General features: G+C 39.8%; 1 protein-coding gene across 1 annotated transcript in view; it reads right to left on the reverse strand.

Annotated features, from left to right (window-relative positions):
• The window catches only part of LOC307032890 (adenylate cyclase type 2), a 30,503-nt gene extending 16,460 nt beyond the window's left edge, over window positions 1–14,043 (reverse strand). Inside the window, 5 exon segments of the mRNA XM_079671169.1 lie at window positions 1,153–1,298; window positions 5,327–5,488; window positions 5,944–6,141; window positions 10,873–11,884; window positions 13,835–14,043. Of these exon segments, the coding sequence (XP_079527295.1) occupies window positions 1,153–1,298; window positions 5,327–5,488; window positions 5,944–6,141; window positions 10,873–11,652 (1,286 nt within the window). The 5' untranslated portion in view covers window positions 11,653–11,884; window positions 13,835–14,043.
• Between the last annotated feature and the right edge of the window lie 3,246 nt (window positions 14,044–17,289).

Consider the following 17,289-nt stretch of genomic DNA (forward strand, 5'->3'; position numbering starts at 1 on the left):
AGCTTCTCCTGTTGCCATGGACACAGAGATGACAGATATTGTGATGAGTTTTGAGACTCTGCGTCTGCGTCATTGTATTTCTGTCTTACAATCTGTCCTAAAGGCTGTATAAGAAACAGGAAATAGCCTCTTTTGAAGCGCTGCCGTGTTTACTCAGTGGACCGTGTTTCATCTATCTGTTTACCTGCCGTGAATAGCGTCCATACAGGTTTGCCTTTTCTACCGCTGCCGGGCTTCGGACGAGTGAATCATTAACCTATTGACCTAATAGCCACAAAGGCATACAGCGACTTAACCCAGGCTGTCGAGGTAGAGAGTCTCTTTGATAATGAAGTGATTGCACGTAACGATTTTAAATCCAGAAGGACAGACTATAGATATAGCAATTATACCTGTCATTTGTATGGTATTGTTAATAACTTATTTTACCCTTTAGTCTGTTAACTCTTTACTGTTGTAATTATTCATCACTTTTTCATTATTTATCTTTTAGTTTTATCATGACTTAGATTTTTTTACATGGCTATCTCGAGCACATCATCTCTTTGATTTCATTTTTCTATTATTTATATTTTTTAACAAATTCGTTATTATGAATAATAATAATAATAATCCCTTTTTGTATTAATATGTATTAGCATTATTACAATCCCTCTATGTATCAAGGTATTTGTATATTCATATTTATATATTTATTTCTAACACATTATCTCTTTGATATAATATTTTTAAGGAATAATAATAATAATACAAAATATCCTTTTAAAAATAAAATTGCGTGATTTTTATAATGCAGAAGTATCCACTTGTAAAATCTTATCTTATAGTGAACATTTGATTTGTGTCAGTAAAGGCTAAGCTGCAGCGTTTTTTATTATTATTACCCAATCTATTAAAATAGGTTACATTTAAATTAAAACCACACATGACATTTACATCACATGGTACTTGTTAGACGCTTTTATCCAAAGCAACTTACATACTCAATACTGTGGGCAATCAAACCCAGGGACACAACGACATGCTGACTGCAGTGGGGTTTGAATCTGTGACCCCCTGATCCGAACACCAACGCACTAGTCCACTGCACCACACACACCTCCCATACCATATAATGAGTTTGAAGACAGAGTGTTTCTTTGTACTACCTGCTGATATTTCCTGATTTCCTTCTGGGAGCGTATGGTGCTGAACTCCTCTCTCTTCATATTGGATTTCCTGAGATCCCGCTCCGTCTTCCACAGATGGAAAATCCCCACGCAGTTCACACACATAAACAGAAACGCATTCGCCACCAGCTGCGAGAAGAGACAAGGAGATTATTTACACTTGACTATTTATCCAGCGGAAACAATATTGGTACATGTCAATCAATCACTGACAGAGAGTTGGAAGACATTATTGAATTTGTGTGCATTATTAAAGAGATGTATCACTAACTGAATGAGCTTCTACCGGTACTTTAAAAGGTCCCCTATGATACTGTTTCTCATCAATATATTATAAGTCTCAGATATATACAGAACATGTCTCTGATTGGCTGAAACACCAAACAGATCATTGCAGTATTACCCATAATCCCCTCTGTTTCAGCCCTGTTTCAAAAGTGCTGATCCTCTGGGTGTTTCTCAATGTCGAGGACGCTTCCTTGGTAGGACATGTCTTCCGAGTCAGGTCCTTCAGAAGCGAGGCAAGAATCCTTCCTAGCCTCGGAAAACGAAGAATGGTCGGAACAGGCTAACAGGCTAGCAAGTGTGCAGGTGTGCGTCACATGAGAGGCCCCGCCTTAAATTTTCCGCCAAAGATTTGGGAAATTGGTCCGTTCGCAAAGCATTGTGGGTATTTTAAGACCACGGAGGATACACATGGGCAGCCTTGAAATTTCCCGCAACGAAGGACGCCGGCCTCGGTAGAATTCCAAGGATCCTGGACATTGGAGCAGTCTTTCGGCGGGACTCGATGACGGAGCATCCTTGAAATAGTGGCTCTGGAGGATCCTTCCTCGACATTGTGAAACACCCTCTATCTGTTAGTTTAGATGAAAATAAGGAGCCCCTCCCCACGCCCCTCTGAGAGATATTTGGTTAAAAAGAACTCAATGGTGCTCTAGGAGGAGATACAGGTGATAAGGTGGGGGGGGGGGATACCTTGGTTGCTGATTGGCTAATGGTTACACAAGCCAAAACATCGTTATGACATCATAAAGTGGCCAAAATCTGATCAGCTCATTTTGAGACAGGTTTTTATAAAAATGGATCAGGACAGAAAGAGAGAAAATCTACGTTCCTGAAACTTTCAGAGTCTCTTTCCACAGAGGGGACACATGTTGATGTAGAAGAGACATGAGGAAGAGGATTTTGCATAATAGGTGACCTTTAACAAAGTAGTGAGTGATGCAGGTCATTTGCATATTTCCAGGAAACTGTACAACCTGCTGCTCACACACATTGCCCATAAGTATGATTTGAATAAGGACGCTATTTTCTAGCACATGCAAAAGACGCCTATCTCTTTAGATGGCCGAGTCATTTGTTGATATTTGTCTACATTTGCATCTGTACTTTAACCTGTAAATGTGTTTCTTTAACCAATACTCAGTTTGCATCAGTATTGACAAACTAAGCCATGATTATAAGTTATCATTTAGGGTCTTAATGTTTTTAAAACAACATAACAGTGACACCGAAAACATAATAATGTACATAAAGGGAAAAGGAGACGCTAACTGATATAACACATTTCTGTTACCCTCAGTGAGAGAATCCAGAAAACAGAAAGAAAGTTTATTCTTCTATACTTTTCAATCAATAGAACAGATTTATAGAAAAGCTAAATATATTGTGTTAAATAGTAAGCTGTAACAGTGGCTCCATTTGAGAATGAAATTAACCAAAAAAGATAATTAAATAATGAAAAACAGAAATATATATATATAAAGTTAAAGTTAAATGTGTAATAAAAGATACCAAAAAAAGATATTTATACAATATAAACATAAGAAGTTAAAGTAAATTGTCCAATAAAGCATCACACAAAATATAAATATTGACATAAAAATGTGCACATTGTACTACAACAAATATCATGTACTGTATACAACAATCTAAACAGTGACGTTTTAGTGTTAATAAGATATTAAATGTAGCCTACTTGTTTTAAATGTTTAAGCGATGCTAAGCTACACCACACAAGCCTGGCTTCACGTTTTGATTACAGAAATAAAAGGGAACAAGCAAATTCAATAAAATGCGAAACTTGTCACTTAAAATCTTTACCTGCAAGATGGTTCTTACTATCATAATGGTTCAGGTATTGTGCGATCATTTTGTTGATGAGGGGGAATGATAGGAATCTGGGTGTGACCCTAGATAACAAACTGTCCTCCACTGCAAACATCGCTGCTACAACCCGCTGCTGCAGATACACTCTCTACAATATCAGGAGGATACGTCCCCAGCTGACCCAGAAAGCGACGCAGGTTCTGGTCCAGGCTTTCGTCATCTCACGCCTAGACTACTGCAACTCCCTCCTGGCTGGTCTACCTGCATGAGCCATCCGACCTCTGCAGCTCATCCAGAATGCAGCGGCTCGTCTGGTCTTCCACCTTCCTAAATTCTCCCACACCACTCCGCTCCTCCGCTCCCTTCACTGGCTTCCAGTAACTGCTAGAATCCACTTCAAGACCCTGGTACTTGCGTACCATGCTGCGAATGGATCTGGCCCTTCCTACATCCAGGACATGGTTAAACTGTACACCCCAGCATAGTGCTGCGTACCTGGACTCACATTCAGGTTCAGGTCCGGACTCAAGTCCAGAGGTTCAGGTTCAGGTCTGAACCCATGGCTTGTGTCAAGTTGTGTGAGTAACTAAAGTGAACTTATTGTGAGCTAATTATCAATTGAAAATAAACTCATAATCAACTCAAATTCAAACTCGTTAGGTTTATTGTGCCCCCTTCCAACTTGTGTCTACATTTCTCTACAAAGTACAAATGTAAAAAAAACACTTTTTGCCACTTAGTCTACAAATGACTTATGACAGCAACTACAGTGAACTACTACAAAGTTCAAACATTTATTTCATTTACCAAACTAAAGTAACCAAACAGTCCCTGAGCTGACTGAGCTTAAATCCCTAAAACTTTGCTGAAAGGTAGAGTAGACTATACGCATTACACTGTTACACACTTACTATACAGTATACACTGTAGCGACAGTCAGAGTGTACTGTACTGTCTGTACACCATGTCTTTTCTACAACTCTACATGTGTACTCCCACACCTTACTGGATTTAAAGCCCCGTGGCATTGTGTTTACACGACCCGGGCCGTGACGCCGTAGACCAAACAAAGGAGTTAGCTACACTACCAAATATCCAATATGGCGACCAGCAGCCCACGCTGTCCACTATGTCTAAGCCAATCACATCGCTAGCTTTCCTTGACGTCACACAGATCTCGCGAGCAGTTGCGATATTTTGCGAGAATTCGTGAGTTCAGTAATGGCCGCCATATCAGAAGCCGACACAATGTTTTTCGTCTTTTCTCAGCGCAAATTTCTCGATCTATGGAAGGTTTTAGATGGTTTAGAACAAAAAGGAGAATATACGTAAGTGCTAGTTTTTTTGCGAGTCCAAGTACCGGTTCCCGACGTTCCGGTTTTAACCGGACTTGAACCGAAACATTTTACAAGTCCAGTACCGGTTCGGCGTACCGGTACGCAGCACTACCCCAGCACGTGCACTCCGCTCTGCATCAGCCAAACAGCTCGCTGCACCCGCACTGCGAGGGGGACCCAAGTTCCCATCAGCAAAAACACGTGGGTTTGCTATCCTGGCTCCAAAATGGTGGAATGAGCTCCCCATTGACATCAGGACAGCAGAAAGCTTACACATCTTCCGGCGCAGACTGAAAACTCATCTCTTTCGACTTCACTTCGAGCGATAGAATTACTAACAAAGCACTTATAGACTAATAAAGGACTGGCTTATCTAAAGCCAGTTGAGTAGCACTTGAAATGTTTGTCTCTATGAAACCTGATGTACTTATATGATTCTGTTTTCTTCAAGTTTGTATCTTGTTGGTCGAATGCACTTATTGTAAATCGCTTTGGATAAAAGAGTAAGCTAAATGTAAGTAATGATAATGTCTGAAATATGTTGATAATGTTTGCACAATATGAAAATGGATAGCATCAAAAAATTGTACGTCCTTTTGGTGTCCAAGGAGGGTATGGACGATTAACCCTGAGGTACAACAGGTGCAGTAATGTAAGCAGCAGTATGTCCTATGTATGTTAAGTTAAAAAAAGACAAATAATGTTTACCTGCACAGCCAGGTCGGGTGTGTCTGGGCTGGTGACGGAGACGTAGACGCTGATGATGACGATGTGCGAGACGCTCGTCCAGATCCCAACCATGAGGGCCCAGGCCATGGAGAGAGGAAGCACCGTATACACGCTCAGAGAGAGGAAGAGGAAGAACGCCACCTGAGGAGAAAGAACAGTTAAAGAATATATAATATGGGATGGTGTTCAAAGTACTATCGGAGAAGTTATGATGTCTCTCCTTTTACCAAATGGACTCTGAATCATCAAAAAGTGACCAAAATCTTTTTTAAATCGTTTTGACAGTGAGTTAAAAGGGCCGTGAAAAGGCAAGGGGCTCTGTAAGGAACCTCCCATTATCGACCAATGGATACATTCAATTTATGGAATGTATGTCGTTAATTTTAAGACAAAATTGGGCATTTAACTCACACAAACCTGTCTTGCATTTGAAGTATTGATATATTGCCTTTATGTTCTCTGATGGCTACTCGTTGTAGCCGTGGTTTCTTTTGAGTTACTAAGTATTTTATGTCTCTTTATCTGCCTTTTGTCCTGAAGTGTCCTTTCTACTGATGTACTCAACCTCATTATTTCTTTCTGTGTTTCCTTCTCACCTGTTCCCACGCAGTGACGGGTCCTCCGGTGAAGATGAAGACGATGGCGGTGACGTACAGCGTCCCCCAGACGAAGAGCGCCAGCGCCCCCCCGCAGCGCCGCACCGTGGCCAGCCAGGGCAGACAGACGAGCAGGAAGAAGCTCACACACAGAACCACACACAACACTGACAGCGCACCCACGTGACGAACGATGTTCTGTGGAGGGATGGGCGAACGATTAAAAACATGTTATCACTCACGTTGTTGAAGACACTAAACTGTCATGGATGTTGTGGAGCAGGCAGCGTTAACGGTCCCCTATCATACTGTTTTTCATCAATATATTTTAGGTCTCAGATATATACAGAACATGTCTCTGATTGGCTGAAACACCAAACAGATCATTGCAGCATTACCCATAATCCCCTCTGTTTCAGCCCTGTTTCAAAAGTGCTGATTCTCTGGGTGTTTCTCAATGTCGAGGACGCTTCCTTGTTAGGACATGTCTTCCGAGTCAGGTCCTTCAGAAGCGAGGCAAGAATCAAAAGTGCTAAGTCAGTCATGTTTCATGTTGTTATTCTTATATTGTCACTTCCTGTTTTGTTTTGTCACTCAATTGTCACGTCTCATTTCAGGTTCCTTGACTCCCTTCCCTAGTGTGTTCTCCCTCGCTCATCAGCCCCGCCCCTGATTGTTTCCACCTGTGCCCAGTTATCTCCTGTTTATATTCCCCAGTTTCCCGTTGTTTGTTGTCAGTTCGTCTTGTCCTGTCCTCAGGCCAGAACTCTGCTCTTCAGCGTTTGCTTTGGATTCAAAGCCTATTTTTGCTCCTGAAACTTATGTTAAGTTTAGTTTCTCACGTTGTGAGCGGTTACCTTTAGTGCAAATAAAGTATCAATTATACTTTACCTCCCGGGTCGTGCATTTGAGTCCTTATCTTTTTGTATCCAAGTTCGTAACATGTGACTCTGCACTGTGTATGACCTTGCAGCTGCATCTTCTTGTGATAGGAGGAGGCAGGGCATTTCAGGTTGTTGATATTTACGAGAAGACACATACTTGTTGTCTCCTAAATATCATAATTTCTATGGAGGCGTGAAGGAAGTACGTGACTCTTTCCAGAAGACGTCGCAGATGACCCCGACACCTTTCCGACACCCGCGGATGATATTAGCGCCACCTCGATTTACGACTTCGTTGTTATCTCCGTGTTTTGGACTGTATAAGCCTGATGTTTTTTGCTGCTCCGTTGACCAACATACCCCATGTGTGTGAGTTAAACCATATCCTTTGTATGTGACTTAACTCTGCTCCTTCTTGCAAGAATACATTAGTACCTGATTATTGATTCTCAAGGTGGCGTCGAGTGATATTTTCCTAACAGTTACTCAAGCCAAAAAATCGTTATGACATCACAAAGTGGCCAAAATCTGATCAGCTCATTTTCAGACAGGTTTTTTTATAAATGGATCAGGACAAAAAGAGAGAGAATCTTTGTTCCTGAAACTTTCAGAGTCTCTTTCCACAGAGGGGACACATGTTGATGTAGAAGAGACATGAAGAAGAGGATTTTTCATAATATGTGATCTTACAGACACTTAACTGTCATATATGTTGTGTAGTGAGCAGTGTTAAAGGGGTCTCATTCTGCTTTTTGGGCTTTTCCCTTTCCTGTAGTTTGTTATATTGTTTTTTTTTCCACATGTAAATGATCTGCAAAGTAGGGCTGTGCGATTATGGCAAAAATCATAATCACGGTTATTTTGGCCAATATTGACATCACGATTATTAAATACGATTATTCATTGACTTTGAAAACATCCATTTATTGAAGTTTGAAACAAATTAAAATAATAATTTGAACAGGATGTTTTTAACAGTTGTATACCCTGAACTTTAAGTATAATTCAACTGAAAAACCAATACAAATTAATTATACATTTATATCTACATTTAAATAAATAATATCAAAATAATAAATACTAATAAAGAAGATCAACAAATATTTTGGTGCGCACTTCCACAACCTACTAAACATATATTTTATGATAACTAATGTCACTTACAAGCTGTAATGTTTAATTAGACTGCTACACGCAGTGCTCTAATTTTGGTAACCCTTTATCCAGAAACCGGAAGTAGCTAAGAGGCTCCGGCTTGACGAGGTTAGTGAAAGTTGACTGTACGCTAGAGACCGGAGAATAAAGACACGGCAACTAAAGCTTCCCTTGTAACGTGTTTGTATGGATTTATTAAACAGACTGCAAGTCACAACACAACCTGGCCGAGAGGGCTTTTAGGGAGGAGCGAAAGCGATATAAGGATATATTACGCAAGACAAATTGAGCATCATTGCGAAAGGGGAATGCAGCAAAATAATCGTTTTATTTCGATTAGGTTGTTTTTGTAATCGTTGCAAGACAAAATCGTAATCAAGATTAAAATACCATTAATTGCACAGCTCTACGGCAAAGGCTACAATCCCTCCTTTTTTACTTCCGTAACTTAGTGGCATCACTATGTAGCTCTCCAACACATTGTACGTGATAGGCTAAGGGGCGGGACTTCTCTAAGCTGTTGACCAATCTGAACAGAGCCGGCCAGCTAACCAATCAGAGCAGACTGGGCTCTGGTTTCAGACAGACGGTGAAAAGAGGTGCTGCAGCATTGGCAGTATGAGAACAATAAAGAGCTTTTTGAACATTAAAGCATGGAGACATGTCCCAGTAGAGACAGTTTGATATGAACCTGGACATGAGAAGTCTCTTTATAGCAGATACAAACAGATAAAACAGGAGCATTTTATGTTAATATATATTTCCTCGGAAATAATTGTTTACATTAATGGTGACCAAAACGTTTGAGACCCACTGAGATAACTTAGACTAAAGTTAACTATCTAAACACTCAGAGAGTCCTTTAGCTCACTGAGCCTCTCAGTCTGACAGGGGAGGAATCTCCACCACTTTGTTGTTGAAAAAACTCCTTATATCCGTTAGCGTAGCTCGCTAGCACCAGAAGCTAACAACTACGATCTCCGGACGGCACCGGTGTGCTCTCTCTCTCTCGCGCACGCGCACAAAATGGCTCGTTTAATCCGAGCTTTAATGAAACACAGAGACCCAGACGTAATAGTACTGTATCATATTATTTTCGAATCAATAATTTTTCAAATGATGATTTATTTATTTGTTTATCTTTTTTTTGAATAACCATCTTTCATCCTGGTCTCTCGCGCCCCCCCTTTCATGCCTCTGCGCCCCCCAGGGCCACTGCCCTAGGGAATTAAAATTGTTGATATTGATGTCAACTTACATTTTCAAAGCCTTTTAATGAAGTGGACGATTAACAAATTCAAGTTCAGCTCAGGTCGTGTCCATTGATTCATGGAAGCCATAAAATGTCGAAGAAAGAGCTCAAAAATGTATCTGTTAAGCACATTGAATAATTCCTGAAAACAATGGCTGTACTATGAGGCCAACAATGTGTTTTCAGTGCCTTTTACTTCTTGTTTACATGCCTTTAATAATTGAGGCTTAAGAATGCTGTGGTGTTTTTGGAAGAAAAGGTTTATTGATCTATTTCCTTGAAGTTGACTTTGTTTCTCTTGTGAGGTCACTCTCTAAACTGTTCTTAATATCCTCCTCCTTTACTTTGTCTTCCTTGTCTTCTGAGTAGGTCAAACTTAACTGTCTCTAACAATACTGAACCGTGACCTAAAAAAGTGTGCAAAATATCACAAATACCGTCCTTGAACCCCAAAAATTATGTTTATTGACGATGAAGTGGTGAGGGTTAGAGAAGGGAGTTATTGTGGGGTATGTTTTGGCTTCTAATGTTTCTGTAGAATACATGAAATCTCTCACTTACACAAGTATTAATGATATATAATATAAATATGTTATGTTATTTTGTGGTCCCCTATTGTCTAGTATCCTATAGCTTACACACACACACACACACACACACACACACACACACACACACACACACACACACACACACACACACACACACACACACACACACACACACACACACACACACACACACACACACACACACACACACACACACACACACACACACACACACACACACACACACACACACACACACACACACACACACACACACACACAGTGTCTCCATTATGTCTTATGATTGTATCAAGTGGATTTGTATGCAAACAAATATTGAATAAATGCAATAAATTCTCCTGATTTTACTTCTCCAGAGTGAGGACTTCTTGCTTTTCTTTCATATATAAAAACAAATTCAAAAAAATCATTTTCCAGATCTTTTTAGGACAAATTAACACATTTAAAGACATCATTATGAATGATTGTTTAGGGGCTTTAAAATTACTTAAAGTGGCAATAGACAAGATTGTTGCTTTAATCTATGTAACGACATGATCTGAGTTTTGGCATCTAGAAAAATGTAGACTTTTCTGGGACTTTTTAAATAACTTAAAGTAGCAATAAACAAGATTTAGACCCCAACTGAGTTTAGATTGGTCCCCAAACCCAATAATAATAATAATAATAGATTAACAATGAGAAGGGGAGGGTTTCAATGTAAACTGTTGTTATATTGCAAATGTCTACCACTCCCTGTAACTGTTGAAATGTCCTCAACTGTCTTCTAAATAAAAGTAATAATAATAACAGATTACATTTGTACAGCGCCTCTCAAGGGACCCAAGGCCGCTTTACATTGTGAACACAAACACAAACAAACAAACTGTGATGGACACACACACACACACACACACACACACACACACACACACACACACACACACACACACACAAACACACACACACACACACACACACACACACACACACACACACACACACACACACACACACACACACACACACACACACACACACACACACACACACACACACACACACACACACACACACACAGTCTCACCCTTCCTGTGGAGGGGATCAGGACGATGAGGGCCACGCAGAAAGCCAAGGACAGCACCAGACCGGTCAGCATGGCGGGAGTTTCCTCCACACACTGCAGGAAGGCCCTGTGAAACGCCTGATAGCAGCAGCACACCCCCTCCTTCACACTCTGCCTCGACCGGGTGCTTTTCTTGTCTTCTCCTCTGTCCTCGTCGTCCCACCTGACGTCGATGCTGTCCCGTGTTTGTGGGAGTTTGAATGGCGTTGTTGGGGAACTGCCACTCAAAGAAGAGTCTGTTTTAAAAATGCCTCGATCATCATCCGGACTTCCGTTGCTGTTTTTAACGCTGTCTGCGGAGATTTTGACAGGAGAGATTTGATTTGTCTTTTCGAATCCATCGAGCTCCGATATCTCTTCGCCAAAGTTGGATTTTGTGCTATTTTCTACGACTTGTTGCCTATCAGAGGAAGAGTTGACCAGGTTAGCTTGATCTGTTGTTGTTGTTCCCTTCATCAAAGATTCCAGAGGTTCAGGGCTCTGCACTTTTTTAGCCACACCGACCTCTACGGAAACAGGAGATTTGCTTTTATTGAACGCGCCGTCATTCCCTTTCAAAGTGTCACTGCTTAATCCGTCTTTTGTTTTACTGAAGTCGTCCAGCTCCATGATGTTACCTCCGATGTTTTTCCCCTCTCCATCGATAGACTTTACCGCAACATCTGGCACGAAAGCCACTTTTGGCGCTTCGTCTTCTCCAGTTCTGCTCTTGTCCGTAAAACCTTGCGACTCGTCTGGCATCTTGACCTGTGTGAGTGAGAGGGATCTCCTCGTCTAGCCCCTTGTCACTTTACTTTTTCTTGCAGTCTGTCTCTGTCTACATGATAAAAACACATGAGGGTAGTGACGTCTTTAGTTTTTCACCTGTCAGTTGTTGTTTATATATATGCAGAAAGGAGAGCTTTCACCTTTGACTGCATGTCAAACACCGAATTCTTCTTTGATGATCACTGAGGCATACTGGAGGAAATCGCTGCCAAAAAAAAAAGAGATAAACAATAAGAAAGTTTAAAACACAACAACAAAGACAATCATTCAGAGATTAGCTGAATTATATTGTACCTGTGTCCCGAGCAAAGTCCAATAATGAGAGCAGGGAAGTCATACCTGCTCATTGTTTTCATGCCATTATAATGAGACACTTCTTTTAATCATTTCCCCATTATGCAAAAATAACTTGTTATACTAGCTACAAGTTCTTCCACTGCAACACACACACACACACACACACACACACACACACACACACACACACACACACACACACACACACACACACACACACACACACACACACACACACACACACACACACACACACACACACACACACACACACACACACACACACACACACACACACACACACACACACACACACACACACATACACGTACACACGCTACCAGGTGTGTAAAGGAATTCAGTTTCAGCGACGCACCCAGCTCACATTAAAAACATTTTTTAGCAGTAACCTCCACCTACATTCAGTCGCTTCTTCCCCATCATGTGACTGCACGGATTACCTTTGTCAGATCCAATGTATGTCACCATCAATTTTAGGATTTAAAATATTTAATCTGCCTCTTCTGCTACAGGTTTATCTGATGTAATATAGAAGAGAGGGATTAAACCGTATCTGATTAATAATGTTACCTAAATTGACCTGCGGCGAGTGTTAAAAACCTTGTGCTTTGTCCTTTACATTACATCAATATGGCTTCTTTGTTGACTTTTACAAAAGGGTGTACTGTGTGTCTTTTTTTTAAAGTCTGACACACTTTAAACTCTGGCACTGTGTGGTAATGACAGTGCATTTATTGTTGTCCACTGGAGTCCCTTTTCCCTGTTCTAAAGAATAAAGAAAGAGGGGATTTCCAAAACTTACTCAGATGTTTTTAGCTTTCAAATCAAACCATGGAAATGTTATATTTTAACTTAAATGGTCCGGTTTATTCAGTGTCTTCCAAGTTCGGATGAAGTTGGACACCGTTAATTTGACTTACAGTGACTTTTAGAGAACTAACAATAGAAAATAAAGACAATTATTGAAGAGTATTATGTTGTATTTTAACCTATGGATGCAATTTTACCAACTTAATCGATACACTCAATCCATAAGCCTTGTTGTTTTGATATAAAATGCCTATCGTAAGACCTCCAATTGCTTGTTTGAAACCCCCCACAGATATTCACATTATCATATCAGATAGCAAACAGCAGAACGAATATAAATAGAAATGTGTGTAAGTGGACCAATATAATCTGTCCAACCACACCATTCACAAATACAAAGCTGCATATTGAATGTTTTATTGTTGAATTACCAAAGGAGTATTATGGCAAAAATATGTTATCACAAATAAGCGAAAAGTGACTGACAGTGTTAACAAAGCTATCTTTCAATTTAACTTGCCTTATCTTTGGTTTTACTTGGCAGCAGGTGTAAGCCTTCAATAAAGTCATTTATAATAATTCAATATGTAAAAATAATCAGCTAGTTAGTTATCAATGGTTCTAATAAATGCACGTCCTCCTCTCTCGTCATTAAAAACAAATGTAATGATCAAAAAGGACTACAAACTAGAGATTCAATTGATTTTCTGTTCTGAAAAGGTGACTTTATTATTGGAAACCATTTTTTGAGAAAGGTTTTCAGTAAAATTACTTACAGGATATTTGTAATCATACAATTGGCAGAAATGTGCTTCCATACATAATTGCGGCTAGTTTTCAGGGCATACTATTAGGAACAATTTCCTTTAATAGTTCACTTAGTAGGCTCTATTATCGGCTTAGTAACTTATTTCACCTTAATAAAGGTTTACAGTGTGACAGGACAAAACAGAAACACCGGGTTTGATCCTTAACATGAGAGTTGAAGCACAGAAATTTAAGGAAATAAGCCAAATAATATTCTTACCTCATCGTTTTTTAATGTTCTCCTCGCTGTTTCCCTTCAACTTCAACGAGATAAAGTTAATTTCCTTTTATGTTTTTAATCGCCCAGCTTCCCTTATCGTTTTCGAGAGCTCTCAAATACACTTTGCCGTTTACATCCGGTTAAAAATGTCGAAATGATCTCGTAAAAACAGTATTTTCTTCCATAAAAAACAGACGTTAGAAAGTCTGCGTCTGGCTCTGGGCGCGAGCGAGTCTGTGTGAGGTGGTTGGAGCGCGAGGCAGGTGAATGCGGGGGCGTGCACGCGAGAGCTCTGGTCCTCCTGTTCAAATATGAAGAGGTAAACAGAGATGGAGAGGAAGGTCAAAGGGCACACTGTCTGCAGGTGTTTTGTCTTAAAACGAAGTACACTGCATACTTAAAAAGACACTTGAAGTGGATTTAAGGCTTAGTTTGTTTGAACTATAGTCTTAGGAATCAAAAGGTTGCTGGTTCGAGTTCCACAACAGACCAGGGGGGCTGCATGCAGAGGCTAAATGTCACTTTATTTGCAGTGTTGTTTTAAAGGGGCTCTATAATGCTCATTTTCAGGTTCATATTAGCATTTTGTGTCTACTGTGACAACAAAATTACAAAAAAAACTTAAACTTAAAGTGAGAACAGTCTTTGTATTACATCAAATGAAAAAAGAGAAACAGTAAACGACACACTATTGGAAAACCTTCAAGGTAAACATAATATATGCTCCTCTCTGAGTTTATCTCTCCTCTGTGTACCCCTGCGCGTCTTTTTCATTCAAATCAAACATGTTTATTGGTGTAGTAATATGTCCCTATATTGCCAAACAACTTATTTTACAACATCTGCAAACACACACACACACTACACTCTGTAGTCACGATGGTGCAGCTGCAGGGTTCAGTGCCAAGTATAACAGGGATACATTTACTCAAGAAGAAAACTTAAGAGTAATTTGAAGGTGATTGTCCTTTACTTGACTATTTTCATTTATTTCATACTTCAACTCCACTGCATTTCAGATGGAAAGTTTAGAGGATAAGTCTTAATGATCATGAAGGGTACATTCAGATGTCAGTATGCATAAAACGGACAAGTCAAATCAAGCAATCTGATTGGTTCTTAGCCGCGATATAATGAGCGTATATCACGGGTAGAATTGTAGTTACTTTTCACAACAAGTCAGTATCCCTCCGCGTCTGAGAAAAGCTACAGCCGTTACCAGGGGCGGACTGGGGGGGAAAAGTGGCCCGGGGATTAATTGACACACAGGCCCACTTAATGCGCGGCAGGTGTCGGCCGGCCGGCGACGAAAGTATGTTACTTAACAAAAAACCCTATGCATTTAATGTTATTTTGGACCATTTTTGACATTTTTTTTCATTATTTTTTTTACCTTTATTCATATAGTAATCACATTACCTGAGCCCTTGAGTTGCATAGAGCAAAATAGTTACAGCATATATTTAGTGATTTTAATGTTAACAGATCATTGATGCAATAACATTTCCGGGGGCTTGCTTTTTTAAATGTTGAAGTTAAATGCATCAATCTGGTGCACCTTGAGAGCAAAATTAGGGACTAAATCTATGGATACATCTGTCAACACTCACATGAAACAGAACTGTAAACAGATTTACTTTTTCTTTCAACATTTATTTGAACAGCAAGTGGAGGCAAAAGTGACTGCAACCAAAACAATAAACCTGCTAGCTAACTAGCCTAAGCTCAGTAACAGAATGTGGGCAACACGTTCTTCTCCACAGCCGTGCGACTTCTGAGTCAGACGTCACTTCACCCTTTTCTATGCTACGGGTGCAGCCACTCCCCCTCAAACCCGGTTCCCTGCCCTTGAAAGTTACGGTGCTTATGAAGCATTTTGAAACGTATGTGGTAAGTTGCCAAAGTGCTTTGTTTTGAACGTTCATCAGTATTATAATCAAAAAGAGAAATATGAACGTTAGTTTTTACTGAAATTATCAAATAAAGTCCACATTTCACTGAGCTGTGTGGGGTTTGTTCAACTTCTAAAAGATGGTTGAATGGTGATGTACACAGTGATAGGTGTTAAAGACTAACGTTTATAATAAATCCATTTGTATTGATTTTAAGATATTTTCATACAATCATACGTATTGGGATCATTTGTATTAATGTGGACCGGAGGGAGAGGGTGACGAGCATACATTTCCCTTTCCTTTTTTATTTCAATTACAACTTTGGTCATGAAGAATATGTTTCTATGTTGTCCACGTTCATAAAGCATAAAACAACAGCATCAGAGCCCGGTGCAGTCTATAGATGAGACCCTCGTTCTTATTATACATCCATGTAGTCCGTTGTATAGAACACTGTAGTTTCCATAGTTTCCCCACAGCAGCAGACGCACATTCAGGACGTCCGCTGGCGCATCATAAACACGTCAGATAGTGAAAGTGCATTCGGATTCTCTAAAGTACCGCAGTGTCTTCTCCTAAATCCTTTTGAATTCTCCTATCCACTATCCCTTAGATTAGAGGGTTAGAATTTAGGAGCTGATTTTTGGATTATCGGAACGCAATCTATGGAAACTACAGTGTTCTATACAACCGGAACACCGGAACACTTACAAATGTGGGCCGGTAGGATTTAGGCAAAAAATAAATAATATTATTATTATTATTTTTTTTTGGCCCTCCGGTCCACGCACAGCACTGGCCCACCGGGAAAACTCCAGGTATTCCCAATGGCCAGTCCGCCCCTGACCGTTACAACTGTTACATTACGTCCGTTACGAAAGTAACTAACTAACAAAGCTTAAGACGGAAACATGTAAGGGATAATGTGCAGGAAGGACTTATTGACCGTTGTTAAAGGACGCTCACATCTGCAGAAAGAAGTCCGGTCGATTGAACTGTATACAGTTGGGCTGAAAAGCAAACTGCCTGTCGTGAGCTATTGCTTAAGTATATAAGCACTGCACTACATACGAGTTATAAAAAACGATCTCCACCATTTAAGTGTTAAGTGACACATACATTGACGTAATTATAATTCAATATGGAGTATATTATTCTGAAATTGGTCATAATTACAACATTTACTTTACATTTGTTATGCTTGTACTTTGGATTTTGATATATTTAATGCAGGATTTGTGCTTGTATTTCTTCACTGCAGTATTGCTTTTTGTTCTCAAGTGAATATCTGATAACCTTTTCACTACTTGGAATCCGGATAGATCCTAAACAAATAAATACCTTCAAGATACGGACAGTTAAATGTGCACAAAGGCAACAGGAAATCAAACAGCTAAATAAAGAGTCAATAGAACAATATGGTGGCTATACAGAAATGTTACAGGCCACGCTTTCTCGTCATCTATTTTTCCGCCTCTATAACCTATAATATGCTCCAAAAAAACATTACTTTAACCAATATCTGGTTACAATAAGTAGTTTGTTTGAAGTTAAGTTGAG

The sequence above is a fragment of the Notothenia rossii genome, assembly GCF_949606895.1.
Source record: "Notothenia rossii genome assembly, chromosome: 3".
NCBI lineage: Eukaryota > Metazoa > Chordata > Actinopteri > Perciformes > Nototheniidae > Notothenia > Notothenia rossii.